Below are 19,303 nucleotides of genomic sequence, written 5' to 3'. Positions count from 1 at the left end.
GCCCCTACCAGGGATCAAGCCCATAATCCAGGCATGTGGCCAAATGGGAATCAAACCATTAAACTTTGGGTGCAAGGGTTGATGCCCAACCAACTGAGCAACACTAGTCATGCCATCATTTTATTTTTTATAATTATGTTCTTGTTCTTTTCTGCCTTCTTCTTAAGTCCCTTTACCATTTCTTATAATGTTGGTTTGGTGGTGATAAACTCCTTTTGATTTTTTTTTTTTGTCTGGGAAGCTCATCATTTCATTTCATATTTAAATGATAGCCTTGCTGAGAAGAGCACTCTTGGTTGGAGGTCTTTGATTTTCATCACGTTTAATATTCTGTGCCAATCCATTCTGGCCTGAAATATTTCTGTTGAGTAATTAGCTGACAGTCTTATGGGCACTTCCCTGTAGGTAACTCTATTTCTCTTGATGATTTTAAGATTTGCTCTTCATGTTTAACTTTTGTCATTTTTATAATGATGTGTCTTGGTGTAGGCATCTTTGGGTTCATCTTGTTTAGAACTTTGTGCTTTGGTGTTTCTTTGTCTCTGTATCTAGTTTTGTTCATCAGTTTATGTTGTTCATTATATCTCATGTATGAGTGAGATCATGTGGTATTTATCTTTCTCCAACTGGCTTATTTCACTTAGCATAATGCTTTCCAAGTACATCCATGTCTTTGCAAATGGTAAAAGTTTCTTCTTTTTTATAGCACCATAGTATTCCAGTGTGTAGATGTACCACTGTTTTCTAATCCACTCATCTGCTGATGGGCACTTAGGCTGTTCAGAAACCTTAGCTATGGTAAGTTGCACTGCTATAAACATAGGGGTTCATATATCCTTTCCAATTGGTGTTTTTGGTTTCTTGGGATATATAGTCCTAAAAGTGGGATCACTGGGTCAAATGGGAGTTCCATTTTTAACTTTTTGAGGAAATCCCATACTGTCTTCCACAGGTTCTATACCAGTCTGCATTCCCACCAGCAGTGCAAGAGGATTCCTTTTTCTCCACATCCTCTCCAGCACTTGTCATTTGTTGATTTGTTGATGATAGCCATTCTGACAGGTGCGAGATAGTACCTCATTGTTGTTTTGATTTGCATCTCTCTAAGGGATTAGTGACTTTGAACATGTTTTCATATATCTCTTGGCCTTCTGTATGTCCTCTTTTGAAAAGTGTCCACTTATGTCCTTTGCACATTTTTTTTTGGATTGTTGATCTTTTTGTTAAGTTGTATGAGTTCCCTGTACGTTTTGGAGATTAAACACTTATCAGAAATAACATTGGCAAATATGTTCTCCCATGCAGTGGACTTTCTTGTTGTCTTGCTGATTGGTTTTGTTTGATTGTTTTTGTTGTGAAGAAGCTTTTTATTTTGATGTAGTAATTTATTTTCTCCTTTGTTTCTATTTCCCTAGGAGCTGTATTGGTAAAGATATTGCTATGACATATGTCTGATATTTAGCTGCCTATGGATTTTTCTAAGATTTTTATGGTTTTCCATTTTACTTTTAAGTCCTTTATCCATTTTGACTTTATTTTTGTGTATGGTGTAAGTTGGTGATCTAGTTTCATTTTTTGCATGTATCTATCCAATTTTCACACCATTTATTGAAGAGACTGGCTTGACTCCATTGTATTCTCTTGCCTCCTTTGTCAAATATTAATTGAGCATAATATATTGGGTCAATTTCTGGGTTCTCTTTTCTGTTCCATTGGTCTATATGTCTGTTCTTTTGCCAATACCAAGCAGTTTTGAGAACAGTGGCATTGTAATATAGCTTAATATCTGGTATGGTGATCCCTCCAGCTTTGTTCTTCTTTCTCAGGATTGCTGTGGTTATTCAGGGTCTTTTTTTTATTCCAGATGTATACTTGGAGAGTTTTTTTTTTCTAGTTCTGTGAAATATGTTGTTGATATTTTAATGGTGTTTGCATTGAATCTATAACTTTCTTTGGGTAATATGGACATTTTAATGATGTTGATTCTACCAATCTATGAACGTGGTATATTCTTCCATTTGTTCATTTCTCCCTCTATCTCTTTTTTCAACATCCTATAGTTTTTCAAGTATAGGTCTTTTATGTGCTTAGTTCAGTTTATTCCTAGGTATCTTAATTTTTTGTTTCAATGGTAAATGGGATTGTTGGTGTGTTTTTTTGTTTTTGTTTTGTTTGTTTGTTTCTCTTTCCATGAGTTTATTATTGCTGTAAAAAGAAGTCATAGATTTCTGGGTGCTAATTTTATATCCTGCTACAATGCTGACAAGGATGTGAGAAATAGGAACCCTTTTGCACTGCTGGTGGGAATGCAGACTGGTGCAGCCACTGAGGAAGGCAATATGCAGTTTCCTCAAAAAGTTACTAGGAATATATCCCAAGAAACTAGAAACACCAATCAGAAAAGATATATACACCCCTATGATCATAGCAACAATATTTAGAATAGGTATGACTTGGAAGCAGTCAGCAGATGAGTAGATTAGAAAACAATGGTACATCTACACAATGGAATACTATTCCACTATGAAAGAAAAAGCTCTTACCATTTGCAAGAGCATGGATGGAACTGGAGAGAATTATGCTAAGTGAAATAAGCCAGTTGAGGAAAGATAAGTATCACATGATCTCACTGATATGTGAGATATAATGATCAACAGAATTTGATGAACAATAATAGATCCAGAGACAAATGGTAGAGGATGGTTAGAGAGCAATCAAAGGACTTGTATGCATGCATATTAGCATAACCAATACAGACACTGGGGTGGTGGGGGCTTGCCCAGGGTGGGATTGGCTGGGGTCAATAGGGGGGAAAGGAAACATATGTAAAACTTTAGACAATAAAAATAAATAAATAAATAAATAAATAAATAAATAAATATTGAATTTTGTCAAATGCTTTTTCTGCATTGATTGATATCATTACCTAATTTTTGTCTCTAAATTTGTTTATGTGATGTATCACATTTATTGATTTGCAGATATTGTACTGTCCTTGTATCCAAGGAGTAAAACCCACTTTGTCATGGTGAATCTAATGCTGAATCTGATTTGCTAGAATTTTGTTGATTTTAGCATCTATGTTCATCAAGGATATTGGGCTGTAGTTCTTTTTCTTTGCAGTGTCCTTATATGATTTTAGAATTAGGATAATGTTGACTTCATAGAAAAAGCTTTGAAGTGTTCCTTCCTCTTGAATATTTTGGAACAGTCTTAGGAGTATATGTTATATTTCTTCAAATGGTAGAATTCTCCTATAAAGCCACCAGATCGGGTCTTTTGTTTACTGGAAGACTTTTTATTACTGCTTCAATTTAATCAGTTGCTATCAGTCTACTCAGGTTTTTTTTGTTGTTTGTTTTGTTTTTTTATTATTCTTCCTGATTTAGTTTTGTAAGCTTATATTTTTCTAAGAATATGCCCATTTGGTCTAGGTTGTCCAGTTTGTTGGAGTAGAGTTGTTCATTGTATTTTTTACAATCCTTCATATTTCTGTGGTGTCTATTGTTTCTTCACCTCTTTCATTTCTGATTTTGTTTATTTGGGTTCTTTCCTTTTGTTTCTTGGTGAGCATGGATAAAGGTTCATCAATGTTGTTTATCCTTTCAAAGAACCACCTCTTAGTTTTATTGATCGTTTGTATTGTGTGTGTGTGTGTGTGTGTGTGTGTGTGTGTTTTGGGTTTTTTTTTTTTTGTGTGTGCATGTGTGTGTGTGTGTCTTTATGTTGTTTATTTCAGTCTGATCTTATTTCTTTCATTCTGCTCACTCTGGGCATCACTTTGCTAGGCAGCAACAGCACTGTGTCCATGCAGGACAAGGTCTCCTCCCATTGCAAGATAGAGTTCTAGCCTAAGTAATCTACTCATATAAAGAAGTTATACCTAGCAAAGTGATGCCCAGTGCCTGGCACCAGGTGTGAATCCCTTTGTACCCCTCATGCATTGCTTCTGAATTGAAGTGGCAAACAGGGTCACCTGGGGGTCACATTCCCACTGCTGTTTGCCAGCTACTGCTGAAACTTTTAGTGGGGGAAATAATCTACTCTGCTAGGTTACAGAAACATATTTTGCTAAGACTTCTCTTTTGAAACATTTTTTTTTTTACTCTTAGAGTCAACATGGGGAGCAGAAGTATGACCAGGTTGGTAGAGAATGGATATAGACACTAGAGAGTGATCTGGACCACGGTCCTGGTGTGAACCTGTCTGAACTGCTATCATCCCCTAAAACCATCTACTGGTTCTTATTGCTATCCAATTAGCAGATTAAAGATTATCCTGGATTATGTGGGTGAACCAACTCTCACTATGCTTCTTAAAAGTGGAAGACAGAAGAAGGAGACCCAGAGGTAGCAGGTTGAGGACTCATCCTGACATTACTGGTTATGATGGTGGAGAAATTAAGCTACAAATGAGGGCAGTTTCTAGAGCCAGGAAAGACTATGAGGTAAATTGTCTCATTAGAGAACCCAGGAGGATTGTCGCCCTTCCAATACCTTGATTTTAACCCAGTAACACCCATCTGGAAGTCCTGACCTCCAGAACTATAAGAAGATAAGCTTATATTGTTTTAAGCCATTAAGTTTGTTGTAATTTGTTACCGAGGCAACAGAAAACTAATACACTGAATGACAAAGAAAGTTTTTTATAGCGATGGATCACCTAGAAACCTGATCTGTAAATTAGAGAACCAATTACAATCCACAATAAATAACAACCACTGAGTCATTGAAGAATTATTTTAATGTTTTATTTGAAATAACAACAAAACCAACAGATAGCATATAGCCACTCAGTGTGCAGTCACAATTTCTTCTTACAGGGCAATGATAGATTTCATCCAAGCCATCTGTCCAGCATAGATCCTCCGTCTCATGGGTATCCCAACCATCTTCTTCACCTTTTGATTTGCCCTACTTTCAGAAGTGCTACACACTGAAGAGCAGCATGTTCAATATGTATTGTACTCTATATGCCACACCAAAAAATTTTAAGCCTCTTAAAAATATTGGCATTTTCATTTTCCTTTCAAAACAGAATGACTTTTCCCTCACTCTTATCAAAACTTCTACTTTGATGCCTATGTAACAGGGCTCAGATTTAACTATTCTAGAGAAGTCAAAAGCTTAAATTTAAGAAACAAAACTGTTACTCCACTCCTCTAAATATAACTTCAGTCTTATCCTTCAACCAGTCCAGCTGATGAAGTATTGCACAGGTTGAACTAATCTCTCATTATTGTGTCTACAACATCTTCTTCCATGAGAGTGATTAATTCAATCTATTAGGAAACTCCTATTTACCTCAACAATCTTAATGTTCCATTCATACCTTCTAGATACATGCTCTGAACAGAATTCCTAAACTTTGGAATCTGGTGTTCCCTCAGAGGGCATTTTCTAACTTTCTCATACCATTAAATTCCAGTCCACCCCTTTAAAGTCCTTTAGGACTAAAAAAAATCAACAAGCTCTTGGCTTAATAAAGACCATATCCCATACACAAGGAGGGATAGCCATGTTGGTAAAGGTAGGATCAAAATTCAATCCCTCACTGTGATGTGAGATAACCCCTTAGTACAAATATTTTGTTCATAACACAGGTACAAGTTGTTAAAGATCTGCTTGAAAGGGAGGTGAAGTCTGGGTTACAGAGATGATACATGTTTAATATCAGAATGATTAAATCTCTGAATCACAGGGAATGCTAACAGAATATGGCCAACCCAGGATCCATGAGACTTTTACTCAGAAGCAGATAATATTCAGGTGCACATTTTTAATATTGTGTCAAATCCCACAAATCCATTTTAAAGCATGTATTGATGTCTGGCAATGTTTCTATCTCTCGCTCCCTCTCCCTTCCTCTCTCTGAAATCAGTAAAAACATTTTTATTAAAATAAAGCATTTACTTCTTACTCATTGAAGGAAGAAGGCCACCATGTTATAAGGTACAGAGAAGTAAGAGAAATATGGAACCGGTATTATAGTGTTAAATGAAGAGGATTATTCAAGGCTTCAGTTAAATTTTTGGTAATCAATGTTTCTTTGAGGTCATGCAAGCATCCCTCTAAGAAGACCAAAATGGCAAAGTGGGCTCAGTTAACAAAGAACAGCTTGCTAGCAAACAAATAGGAAAAGTTGGTCAATTTCTTGAGGGCAGTTCAACTTCTTCATCCTCAAGTTTTAAGTTTAGTGATATAAAACCCATTTGGAATAGAGGAAAAGGAGGTCTTCAGCAAATAATTTGGAGACTTGATTTGGTGTTCAATCTCATCTATATCTGACCAAAAGGATTCATAATTTCACCTCTTTATCTATTATTTATTGCCAGGATCCCAGCAACTACATTTTTATTGCTGGGACGTCAACAACTGTTTTATCTTGTTTTGCCAAGAATCCAGAATCAACTTTTCTATCAAATTGCTAAGTATGATCAGAAGAGTAATTTTTGTGTTTTGATATTAACAGGTTTACAAAGAAAATACATACATGAATATAATACAGAAAAGATGTAATCAAACACCATTACAAAATGTAAACATTTAAAATATACATCAAAGCACACCAATACACTGTACACACTACAGTAGTGGTTCTCATACTTGCTCAAGCATCAGGATCAACATGAAATTGCTACCCATCCCATCCTCCAGAGGTTCTGAATAAGTAGCTCTATAATAGAATAAGAATTTTCATTTTAGCAAGTTCCTCCTGCTTTTGATGCTGTTGGTTCAAGGACCACACTTGGAATCCACTGCATTAGAATATGGAAAGCACAATTCTAGTCCACTAGCAGAAAAGGACGTTGAGAAACTGGAACTGTGGGATTGAGGTGTCTATATCAGGGTTAGAATAGAGATTTTTCTATAAGTGTTTCTGCTTGAACTTTGGTCCTAGATGTTAACTGCTTCTGCATCTTCAGCTAAAGCTCATAATTTTCTTTCCACGGAAGAAGTGGTAGCTAGTGTAGCAGTCAAGCAGATTTGTGCAACTAGGAGTTTTTCCTTCTTATTCTTTCTAATGGTTTTTCCCTGCCTTTGTGCTATGAGGCTGGGAGTTCTCTTCCCTTTCCAACAGCTCTTCAAAAATCGTATTGTGCATGTAAAAGAAGATGTACCCAGTGCTAAGCCTAGTCTCCCTCATGAGAACTTCCTGGATACTTGACACATCCATATCATTATAAGTGAACCAGACTTTCCTTTCAAAATCATAGGCATCACTGATATAATGGCCTGAATTTAGGGTATTCCCAAGATGGCTAATAACACCAATGAGCCGATAAGCATAAGCATCTTTTATCTTGGGATTTGGTTTCTTGGCTTTAGCTCCTGCCTTCTTCTTAGCTAAAAAGTCTTTGGGTTCCAGGTTTTTGTTGGAACACGATGCACCTGGTGAATTCTTATTGGCCTCCTGGAGACTTGGTTCTGTAGGTCTTGTAAGGTTATCTGTATACATCTGGGCATCTGTATTTGGAAGGCTTTGAAACAGTGCCTGCCAAAGGGCTTCTTCATAGATTCTTACCTTTTCACACTGCTGAGTCTGTCCAGGTACATTTGAGAACTCTTCTGAAATTCTGTTTTTTTTATCTTCATAAAAATCTTTAGTAGTCTCTGTGATACTATCAACAGCTGCAAACATATTTGCTTTCTCATATTTCTTTAGTTTTGGATCTCTAGGGACTTCTTGAAGATGAACTTCTGCAGATGTGTCTGGGCCACTGGTGGGTTTACCTTCATCTTCACGGGCCACAGTAAGGTTGGTATTTTTCAGATTCCTCATTAAGCCTGGTACTATTAGGTCTTTATCAATGGCTGCACCATATCCTAAGTTTACCAATATGGACTCTGTTGCAGTCAGTTGAGAGTGTTTTCCTATATTGCTTTGCTTCTGTTCTTTGCTTAACCCAAAAATCTGGTACTTTTGTGATTCAGACTCTTTGTCTGATTCACTGTGTGGAGCCAGGCAATCCTTGGATTTTGAGATCAATTTTAATGAAGATGTCAATGACCTAAGGATTTCAAAATTAATCCTTTGGGAGAATTTTAAGAATTTTAAATCCCTAATATGTACATTTTTGTTCAAGGGAAAAGGTGGTTTGGTACTTTCAGTGCAATGAGAAGACAATTTTAAATATTTAGAAACAGTGACTTCCTGGTCATCCTTCCTTAACGACCAAAACTTATTAAAGTTATAGCGTTTCAGATGAATAATAAGGACCCTGGGTAGCCTACTGAATTTGTGCATTGAAACAGAAGTCTTGTGGTTACACTTCCCACATTTATACTCAATCTCTTCTTCTCCAAAGAAAAGATCAAAAGTAGATTGAATAGACAAAGGATGTGTTTTTCTTCCTTGGGGGAGGTTGATGGAAAGATAATTACTAACTTCTGTCTTGAGAACAACCTGACCACAGGCTTTACAAGTAATAGAGTGCAGCAACTCAACCTCAAAATTAGTGATGACAGGACAAACAAGCTTTTTGGTGACAGCACTGCCAGGAAAAAACTGCTGGGCTGAATCTTCTTCCTCAGATTCAATTTTAGTCTTCCAAATTGTATTTATTTTTTCCATGTTGTCTTTCATCTGATCTAAACATTGACCTAAAAACTCATGAGCATCATTCTGTGTGTCGTCAGAGAATACCTCTGCAACTGTTGAAATGGCATTTTTAATATTGACAAGTAATTTCACCTTGGTTTTTATGCTGTAAATGTCTTTCAAAATAAGCAAATGTGACAGGAACATGCTAAGAGCATCAAGGGGAATTTTACTCCATGGGAAACCCTGATAGAGTAAATCATAAGCAAAGCATGGAACAGAAAATAGGCACTGTAAAACTGCATTCATGTAACAGGTATTTCCCAAATTGGGGAGGCCTTGACATAGTTTATCTGGGTAAAAGTCAAAGGCCATCTTGAGTCTCTCCCACTCTGGATCATCCTTACTACACAATAATTTCAACAGAAGTGTCAAATATATTTTCTCAGAGAGAGTTTTAAGAAAACAAGCGGCATCTAGGTAAGGGTTTCCAGTAGAATTGGTTTCTAATAAATAATCCAAATACTTATTTTCGTTTAACTCTTTCAACCACATTTCTTTAATTATATACTTCAAAGTATTTCTCTTGGATTTCTTGTTTCTTACAGATTTACTCTTTTTCCGAAATTTCTCATGTATCTCTGAATCAGATGAGGACATCCTTTTTCTCTTCCCCAATCCCTCTTTTGATAACTCTTTACAAGTAAGCATTGATAATTCTGATGTATCCAAAGGCAACTTCTGAAGGTCAGGTGTTATACTTCCTTCTCCTAGTTCAAGAAATCCACTTATTAACTTCTGATAGATTTTGTGAAATAAAGTTTTATTGATTTTCTTCTGTGTTTTTATGCTGGCAAAGACATCTCCACCCCTATCAGTTCTCATGGGTGATTGAAGATTTTTTTGATGGACTCTATCTAGGAACTTTGTCAATTTTTCAGCATCTCTAGAGGATAATTTTTTAATAAACAAGAAGCTATTATTTTGGAAAGTTAAATGCAGGTAATTTTTATTTTCTCCATAGGATCTAAAGACTACATTTTTAACATTATTACTTAGCTGAAAAGTTGCATATTCTCCAGTGCTGAAATTTATTATCAATCTAATTTTCTTCTTTCTTTTCATTGTTTCAATAATTGCTTCTTTCGATTTAGACATCCCAGTCTCCATGTTCCATATTTGAACAAAACCATGTACTTTTATAGCAGCCATATTTTCTTTATAAATAAAATATATGTATCCTGAATTATTGATAACTTTGAAGTTCCAAATTGTTTTGCAAATTCACCTCTGGAGACAACACTAAAGCAATGGTACTTTAGTTCTCTATACAAAGTGATTCTATTTCCAGTGTTGGTTTTATACTAGAGCCTCTTCAGGTTCTGGATACCCACATATTTAGTGTTGAGGGCATGAGGACAGAATCTTGATTCCCAAAGTAGAGCCACTACTGAAAAACAATTAAGAAAAATTATTTAAGCTATCAGAGAAATGTTTGGCTAGAATTCAAATTCTACTCCCATACACTAAATCTCTTTTCCACTGCAAAATAATAAATTCTGTATTAATTTCCCCACTTCAACTGATATAATTAAACACTTGGAAGGCTTTCAATACATGGGTGAAGAACATAATGAACAGTGTCTCAAGTGCATGTATATAATATATTAATCCTCCTGTCATAGAATGACCCCACAGGGTAACCACAATGTGTGAATAAGAAAGTAGAAGGTACTATGTGGCCCTCAACCCAATAACTGATGAATATCTCTATTTTATTTTTAATCTTCACCCAAGGATAGGTTTATTGATTTTAGAGAGAAAGGAATGGATAGAGATAGAGATGGAGATGGAGATGGAGATAGAGATAGAGATAGAGATAGAGATAGAGATAGAGATAGAGATAGAGATAGAGATAGAGATAGAGATAGATAGATATGAAATGAGATGAGAGAGAAACATCGATTGGTTGTCTCCCATATAGCCCCTGACAGGGAATTGAAACTGTAATCTAGGTACATCCCTGACCAGTAATCAAATCCAAAACCTTTCAGTTTACTGGATGACACTCCAACCAATTGAGCCACACTGACCAGGGCCAGATGAATATCTCTTGATATCCAGAAAGCTAGAGGACTTTATACATGGGCCACTAATAGTTAATCAATCTACCTCCTTCAAAATGCAGTTATGTTCCTTTCTTTCACATGGAATTGGGGAAAATCTACACACTCTGCCCCATGTGGGATTCTAAATTATCACTGCTTAAAGCAGGTATCAGAGAACAGGCTATCTTTAGCTTCCACAAGCTAAGATGACCTGGCATGGTCTAAGTCTTAGGTTCCCAAACTTGTTTGTGCCGTAGACCCCTTGCCATGTTTTTCGGTTTTGGGTAGACCCCCTACTTACCTGATATTGATTTTTTTGTAAATTTCTAACTGTAGTGAAGTTTAGTGTTAAAATTTAATAAAAAATAATGTACCTACTTTTCTCGGGCATTCTCAAACAAAATAACACTGATTCACTATAATTTGTATGATAAACTACCAGTTTATATTTTTTAAAATATTTTCTCAGCACTTTCCTATTCAAGATTCAGGAAACGAATGAACGTATTTTTCTCACATTCATATTTATAGAGTGACGAATTGAACAAGTCGGTGCAAGTTCGCGAAGCTTTGAGACAAAAATTGGCAAGAATGTTTACTGCGCGTATGCTTGTAACAAGATGATACTGGTATATCATTATGTGCAGGTTTTTATCCTACAACTTACACAATTTTATAAACATGTATAATAATTTTTTTACTTCATAGGTACTTTTATAAATAATTTATATGTTTTTATATTATAAGATAATATGATGTAAGTAAATAGGAACTATCAGTGTATGTTGAGATCCACTATCGTGGACCCCCATTTTCATTTCATGGACCCCCAAATTTTTTTTTCGCTGACGTAGACCCCTTGAAGGTTGTCATAGACCCCTGGGGGTCGATATAGACCACTTTGGGAATCACTGGTCTAAGATATCTACATTTTCATGATAAGTACCAGGTAATTAAAAATTTGAAGTCATGTTGAGCAAGACCATGAAAAACTCATCACAATTTTGAAAGTTTGTTAAAATGATGACAGAGAATCAGTTCAAGATTGTGTTTAATGTGCTTTACTCCTGAATAAACAAACACAAGTATAAAAGATTTATAAAAACAGGATGTGATGAGTGGAGAATTTCCTATTGGCTCCAATGTTGCCTTTACTGTTCCTATGGAGGCATGTCCAAAGTTTCAAGGTCAGTATAATCCATGTAGAGTGAAGAATTCCCCATGTTAATAAAGGAAATAAGTCAATGGCCTGGGTCCTTTTGGTCATTATAACAGGGGCAAAACCAAGTTAGCACTCAATAAATTTCTTACTAAGTCCTAATTAACATATTTCTACTTTCTGTTCCTTAATGCATCACCATATGGCCTAGAAGTAAACTGGTTGTGCTCAACATGGGTGCAATATTAAACAGACCATGGGTGTATTAAACAGACCATCTCCAGGATCTTTGGTCCTGCTTTTATCATACCTGCAAGCATGTTCATATTCACCTGTCTAAAGTAGAATCATCAGTAGATTCCAGGGTCAGCTGGGCTCAGGAATACTGTCATGAAGCCATATAGTAAACCTGGACCTCAAACATAAGCAAATGGGAAAATCATATGAAACAACTTCTAGCAGGTCTTAGGTCTCATAATCTCTTTTCCAGAAATTATTATGTGGACACCATCAGACATACTTAGCCATCCATGGACAAGTAAATATAAGGTATTTTACCCAGAACCTGGGCAAGCAAGTGTGAGATCTGTTTTGTGCTTCACAAAACATGGAATTCAAATGTAAAGTTACCATTTTCATAATCAGAGTTTAGCATTGTTCTTCTGATTAGCTAAAATTTCTTCCACATTCTACACAAATTAATAACATTTTGTATATAACATAAAGTGCCTAGTATTCACCTTCCACAAGGTAGAGTAGGTCAATTTCTTGAAGTAATCCTATTTCTCTACTCCCCAGTTGCCTTCCCTTTTAAACCACCAGTGAGACATATGTCGACAAGTTGGTTGTATCAAATTTGCCTAAGTTGGATCACTTCTGGCATGAGAACTTGCAGCATTCTGAACTTCAGTCCAAGAACTCTCCAAACAAGTTCTTAGGTTTGAACACACACCACTCATCTTCTCCTTAGAAACCTTTAATTTGTCTAACTAAGTGATAAATCTGTAACCTCAATTCTTTTAAAAAAATATATTTTATTGATTTTTTTACAGAGAGGAAGGGAGAGAGATAGAGAGCCAGAAACGTCAATGAGAGAGAAACATCAACCAGTTGCCTCTTGCACACCCCCTACTGGGTGTGCCCGCAACCAATGTACATGCCCCTGACTGGAATCAAACCTGGGACCTTTCAGTCCGCAGACCGACGCTCTACCACTGAGCCAAACCGGTTTTGGCTGTAACCTCAATTCTTTGCATATTAACATTTCTATGTACACTGCCTGCTTCAGGGCAAGCCAAATGCATCTGACAATTCTGCTCAGTATTTGGTGGGGGTCCCTAACAACACTCTAACAGAAAGTAAGTAAAAGGAAACAGTAAGACAGCAAGCCACTGATGTAAGGAAAGAGAAAGTCCAATCAGATTATGAGGAACAGCACCATGACACTGCACTATGATCACTGCATCCTACATGTCAAAGTAGAACCACTAAGTGTTCCAGAAAAGGGTATGAAAAAAAGGCCCCCAAATGATTAACTAACTGCTTTTCAAATGGTCAACATGGTCAAATGGTAAAAAAATATACAGAAAACTTTCAGCCAAATATCCCAGCTTTCCAAAGACATCATATGTGACAAGGTGTTTAAGATAAGGACAGACTTTTGAGTATGAAGTAAGTAAAGAAATTATTTCCAAAGCCCTGCATTTTCTAGGAAGATATTAAAATGGATGTCTGATATACTGCTGTCCCTAACAACTAATACATCACCCTGTTGGTGATGAATATTTCTCCATGCAATGGCTCCTTCCAATGGCCATAAAAATAAGCCCATTTGTATTGAGCACGGAACACATATGTTAAAAAGACACTGTTTAGTGATCCTCCAAAAATTTAGTCTATGAAGTATCAAAATCAATGCCCCCCACTGCCTGCTTCTTCCACACTTAACCCTCTATAGGACACCTAAGTGACTCAAAAAAAAGTTATATTAGTGACTAATATCCCACAGACACCATGGTCAACTCTAGAATATCTAGCTCATTGAGAAAAAAAAAAGTATAAATAGCAATTTCTTGCCCATCATATATAGATAGGTTCCTATAGCTAACTCTGGCAATAGGGCCCACATAACTTGAGCGAAATCCTTATACTCAAACCAGTGGGGGAGGTTCAGATATACTCAATCACTCAAAATTAAAAATTTCTGGATAACTAAGTAGTAGACCAATATGAGTTAATAAATAGGTCAGCACATAGCACAACAAATGTTTATATCAGAAAGCTATGACCAACAATTGATTGGAAGTTATGTTTACTCTACATAGTTTATTTATTTTTTTTAAAAAAAAATATATTTTTATTGTTTTTTTACAGAGAGGAAGGGAGAGAGATAGAGAGCTAGAAACGTCGATGAGAGAGAAACATCGACCAGCTGCCCCCTGCACATCCCCCACCGGGGATGTGCCCGCAACCAATGTATAATACATGCCCTTGACCGGAATCAAATCTGGGACTTTTCAGTCCGCAGACCGACGCTCTACCACTGAGCCAAACCGGCTTCAGCTACTCTACATAGTTTAAATATCTTCTTAATTTTTTTCTATTATTTTATTAACTTGCTCAGCAAATCTGAGTAATACCAAAGGAAACTTCTGCTCAGTCCCTGTCCAAATTATCAAAAACTAAAAATTCGTGGAATCAATTAATGAGATTTTTATTTCATCAAATACTTTATCTATTAACCTATGTTCAGAGGAGTGGGATTGCACCAATCCATATACAAAAGTGCACATGAATCAAGGTGAGAAGACAATCATATTTATCATGGTGGAAATGGTGCTGCAAAAACATTCAAGCTTAACTGCAAAATCAAGTAATCTGTATTATTTATATATAGTTCTCATTGTCCTACTTTAATGGTTAGTAATAGTTTAAACTATTTCTTCTCCACACACAAAAAAGTATTAATTGTTCCAATTTTAACCGCTTGAGAAAATGAACATGTAACCCAAGAACCACTTCTAGCCTGCATTCAAAAGTTTTAATCTTAGCTGATCTGCATTTATCAGAAATTTTAATTTCTAATGATAGCTGAAATAATTTAAGACCCTCTTGACATTTCCATTCCCTGCCTTCAAAAACATATTTAAGAGACACATGTATCAAAAAATGATGTTTCTGTTCACTCATTCTTCACAGTTCAACTTGCTTACATTCCAATCCAGAATAAAGGACACTTCTTTGAGCTCACTGAGCATTAAGGTTAAAAAACATCTTGCTTGGGGGGGGTGTGAATGGCGGAATAAAGACACACATGTAACACCTTAATCAATAAAGAAATTTAAAAAAAGAACCCACATCTTGTTGATGCAGAGCTGAGGGATCTAATCATTGCTCACTTATCCTAGCACATTTTAAGCTTAAATCACCTGCTTGATTCTTCTTCATCGCCCAAAGTTTTGGGGGGCTTCCTTTGATTGTTCTTTTTAAGAAGGTTTTAAACTAAAATGTATCAGTTCCATAAGACTCCACTAAAGAGCATTTTGTGACTCTTCTATACAGCCTAAATTAAACTTCAGCAGTAGTGAATTCCCTCTTCCCTTGCCACTCCCACACCAAATTCAAAATATTAATATATGGATGACAGACATATTCAAAAGTCAGCCCAGGCCAATGTAGCTCAGTTGGTTTGGAGTGTAGGACCGTGCATCAAAAGGTGGTGGGTTTGATTGCCAGTTGGGGTGCATACCCAGGTTGCCGTTTCGATCCCCAGTGTAGGAGGCAGTTTATGGATGTTTTTATCTCACACTGATATCTCTCTCTCCCTCCCTCCCTCCCTCTCTCTCTCTCTCTCTCTCTCTCTCTCTCTCTCTCTCTCTCTCTCCCTTCTTCTCTCTAAAATTAATTACAAAAACTTTTTTTAAGCTTATGAAAGCCACCCTAACTGGTTTGGCTCAGTGGATAGAGCGTCAGCCTGTGGACTGAAAGGTCCCAGGTTCGATTCCCGTCAAGGGCATGTACCTTGGTTGGAGGTGTGCAAGAGGCAGCTGATCGATGTTTCTAACTCTCTTTCCCTCTCTCTTCCTCTCTGTAAAAAATCAATAAAATATATTTTTAAAAAGTTATGAGAGCCAAAGTGCCTTTCTCTCATTTTACCTATAAACTCAGTCCATTATATTTCACTGATCTACTACTAGTGCAACACACTGGGCTAGCTGCTGATCTCAAAACATAGCCAGAAACTCATAAAGCTGCACTACTCCTATGAAATCTGGAGCCATGACCTACGGTGTCAATAAGCTGGTTGTAAGAATAAAAACTTCTGGTACAGCTGAAACCGGTTTGGCTCAGTGGATAGAGCATCAGCCTGCAGACTGAAAGGTCCCAGGTTCGATTCTGGTCAAGGGCATGTACCTTGGTTGCGGGCACATCCCCAGTAGGGGGTGTGCAGGAGGCTGCTGGTCGATGTTTCTCTCATTGACGTTTCTAGCTCTCTATCTAGATTTTTTCCTCTCTGTGAAAAAATCAATAAAAATATTTAAAGACAAACAAAAAACTTCTGATACAAATGGTCTGCTTCACTGTTAATTTTCGAATCCACTTTACATAATCTTCTTGGTCATTTAGTATTTGCTGAAATTTTGCTCTATGCTGTGTATTATGATTTCCTGAGTGTCTGATCCATGCTGGGTATTGCGGCCAGTGCTCTCAGGGACAAAAAGGATGTGAGCACTTACAGTACCTAAAGAACATTTGACTCTAAATATCAAGTGGAAACATCACAATAAAAAAGGCCTTGCTAGGAATATATCCCAAGAAGCTAGAAACACCAATCAGAAAGGATATATGCACCCCTATGTTCATAGCAGCACAATTTACAATAGCTAGGATTTGGAAACAGCCTAGGTGCCCATCAGCAGATGATTGGATCCAAGAACTATGGTACAGCTACACAATGGAATATTATGCTGCCATAAAAAAGAAGAAATTCTCATCATTTGCAGCAACCTGGATGGAATTGGAGAACATCATGCTGAGTGAAACAAGCCAGTCAATGAAAGAGAAACACCACATGACCTCACTTATTTATGGGTGCTAAAGAACATTATAAACTGAAGAACCAAAAGATAGATATAGAGACAGTAAAGCAACAAGCAGACTGTCAAATTACAGCCGGGAGGTTAGGGAGATCTGGGGGAGATAAGAGATGAACCGAAGGACTTATATAACTGCATATAAGTACAACCAATGGACACAAAACTCTGGGGATGGAGGGCATGTATGGGGGGGGGCAATGGTATACATACAAAGATAATAATTTAATTTAAAAAATAAAAAATAAAAAAGGCCTTGCTTCTAGTGGGGACAAAGGATCTGCAGGAATGTCCTTTCACTGCCATTTTCTGGAGCTTGACACATACTGAGGGTTGGAGCAGTGTTTGGTAAAAGAGAAGATCTCTAGGAGTGAGATTTCTCAGACCTACTTCAAAATGATGAGGCTTAGCCTCATATTTATAGAGCAAATGCGAAATTGGCCCTTGGGAAGAATGCCTAACAGCTCAAGAACCCAAAAATCCAGAATGTCAATTCTATATTAAGACCAATTAATGAGAACTTTTCAGGTTTTTGTAGTATTTACCCTCTGTAACCTGTATTTGTATTTCCCACCATTTTGTGCTTTCATAATTTCAAGAGCAAGAAACACTTGAGAACCAATGATAATATACCTTTTAAATCTGAACATACATTTCTCACTCCCAAGGCATTTATCACAAAAGCAGAACATTTGAAGGTAGACAAACTCTAGAAGGCCCTGTAGGCAGTAAATAAAAAAGACTGGTCATATACTTACTGTAGAAGTTTCCAATAACTTCTGGGTATTCCCAATAATCATAAGGAAGAGCTCTGAAAAACAAAACAACAACAAAAAAAAACTCCAATTAACATTTATTTTTATCTGTTTATTGTTGACACAATTACAGATGTCCCCTATGTTTCCTCCCCTTTACCAACCTCCACCCAGGTCCCACTCTCTCCCTCTGGTCATAACCACACTGGTGTCTGTGTCCATGAGCCATACATATATGTGCTTTGGCTAATCTCTTCACCTTTCATTCAGGCTCCCCACTCATCCTCCTCCTTCTGTCAATCTGTTCCATGCATTTATGCCTCTGGTTCTATATTGCTCGTCAGTTTATTTGTTCATTATTTTCACATATAAGTGAGATCACTTGGTATTTTCTTTCTTTGGCTTATTTTTCTTAGCATGATAATCTCCGGGTCTATCCATGCTATCTCAAAAAGAGTCCTGTATTTTTATTTTATATTTTAATTTAATAAAACTTTATTGTTCAGATTATTACAATTGTTTCTCCTTTACCCCTCATAGCTTCCCTACAGCCAGTTCCCACCCCACCCTCTTCCCTTACCTCCCCTGCACTGTCCTCATCCATAGGTACCATTTTTGTCCAGTCTCTTCCACACCCCACACACCCCTTCCCCCCTGATAATTATCAGTCCACTCCCTTTCTATGCCCCTGATTCTATTACATTCATCAGTTTATTCTGTTCCTCAGATTTTTAATTCACTTGATTTTTAGATTCACTTGTTGATAGATATGTATTTGTTGTTCATAATTTTTATCTTTACTTTTTTCTTCTTCTTCCTCTTTTTAAAGAATGCCTTTCAGCATTTCATATAATACTGGTTTTTTGGTGATAAACTTCTTTAGCTTTTTCTTATCTGTGAAACTCTTTATCTGCCCTTCAGTTATGAATGATGACTTTGTTGGGTAGAGCAATCTTGATTGTAGGTTCTTGCTATTCATCACTTTGAATATTTCTTGCCACTCCCATCTGGCCTGCATAGTTTCTGTTCAGAAATCAGCTGGAAATCATATGGGTGCTTCCTTGTAGGTAATTAACTGTTTTTCTCTTGATGCTTTTAATATTCTCTCTTTGTCTTTTGCCCTTGGCATTTTAATTATGATGTGTCTTGGTGTGGTCCTCTTTGGATTCCTTTTGTTTGGGGTTCTACGTACTTCCTGGACTTGTAAGTATAATTCTTTCACAGGTGAGGGAAGTTTTTGGTCATTATTTCTTCAAATTGGTTTTCAGTATCTTGCTCTCTTCCTCTGGGACCCCCATAATTCTGATATTGCTACACTTGAAGTTGTCCCAGAGGCTCCTTACACTATCTTTAAATTTTTGGATTCTTTTTTTGTTGTTGTTTAACTGGTTGAGTTGTGGTTTTTGTTTGTTTGTTTGTTTTGTTTTGTTTTGCTTCTTTGTATTTCAAATCTTTGACTTGATTCTTGCATTCCTCTAGTCTGCTGTTGGGTCTCTGTATAATATTTTTTATTTCACTCAGTGTATGTTTAATTTCTAGTTGGTCCTTTTTCACATCCTCAAGGGTCTTGTTAAATTTATAGGCCTTTTCTAGGAAATTCTTTTAAAAAACCTTATAACTGTGGTTTTGAACTCTATATACATTTGT

The 19,303-nt window shown here is 36.6% G+C and overlaps 1 protein-coding gene across 1 annotated transcript; it reads right to left on the bottom strand.

Moving 5' to 3' along the window:
• Positions 1–7,020: 7,020 nt before the first annotated feature.
• On the bottom strand, positions 7,021–9,753 carry USP26 (ubiquitin specific peptidase 26; the record flags this gene model as incomplete). The annotated part of the gene is made up of 1 exon (XM_084869933.1): positions 7,021–9,753. The coding sequence occupies one exon, from the start codon at positions 9,751–9,753 to the stop codon at positions 7,021–7,023; it is 2,733 nt and encodes a 910-aa protein (XP_084726059.1).
• Between the last annotated feature and the right edge of the window lie 9,550 nt (positions 9,754–19,303).

This window comes from Pipistrellus hanaki, assembly GCF_964339955.1.
Source record: "Pipistrellus hanaki genome assembly, chromosome: X".
In the NCBI taxonomy this organism is placed as follows: domain Eukaryota; kingdom Metazoa; phylum Chordata; class Mammalia; order Chiroptera; family Vespertilionidae; genus Pipistrellus; species Pipistrellus hanaki.
This window is presented reverse-complemented; position numbering and strand designations above follow the sequence as displayed.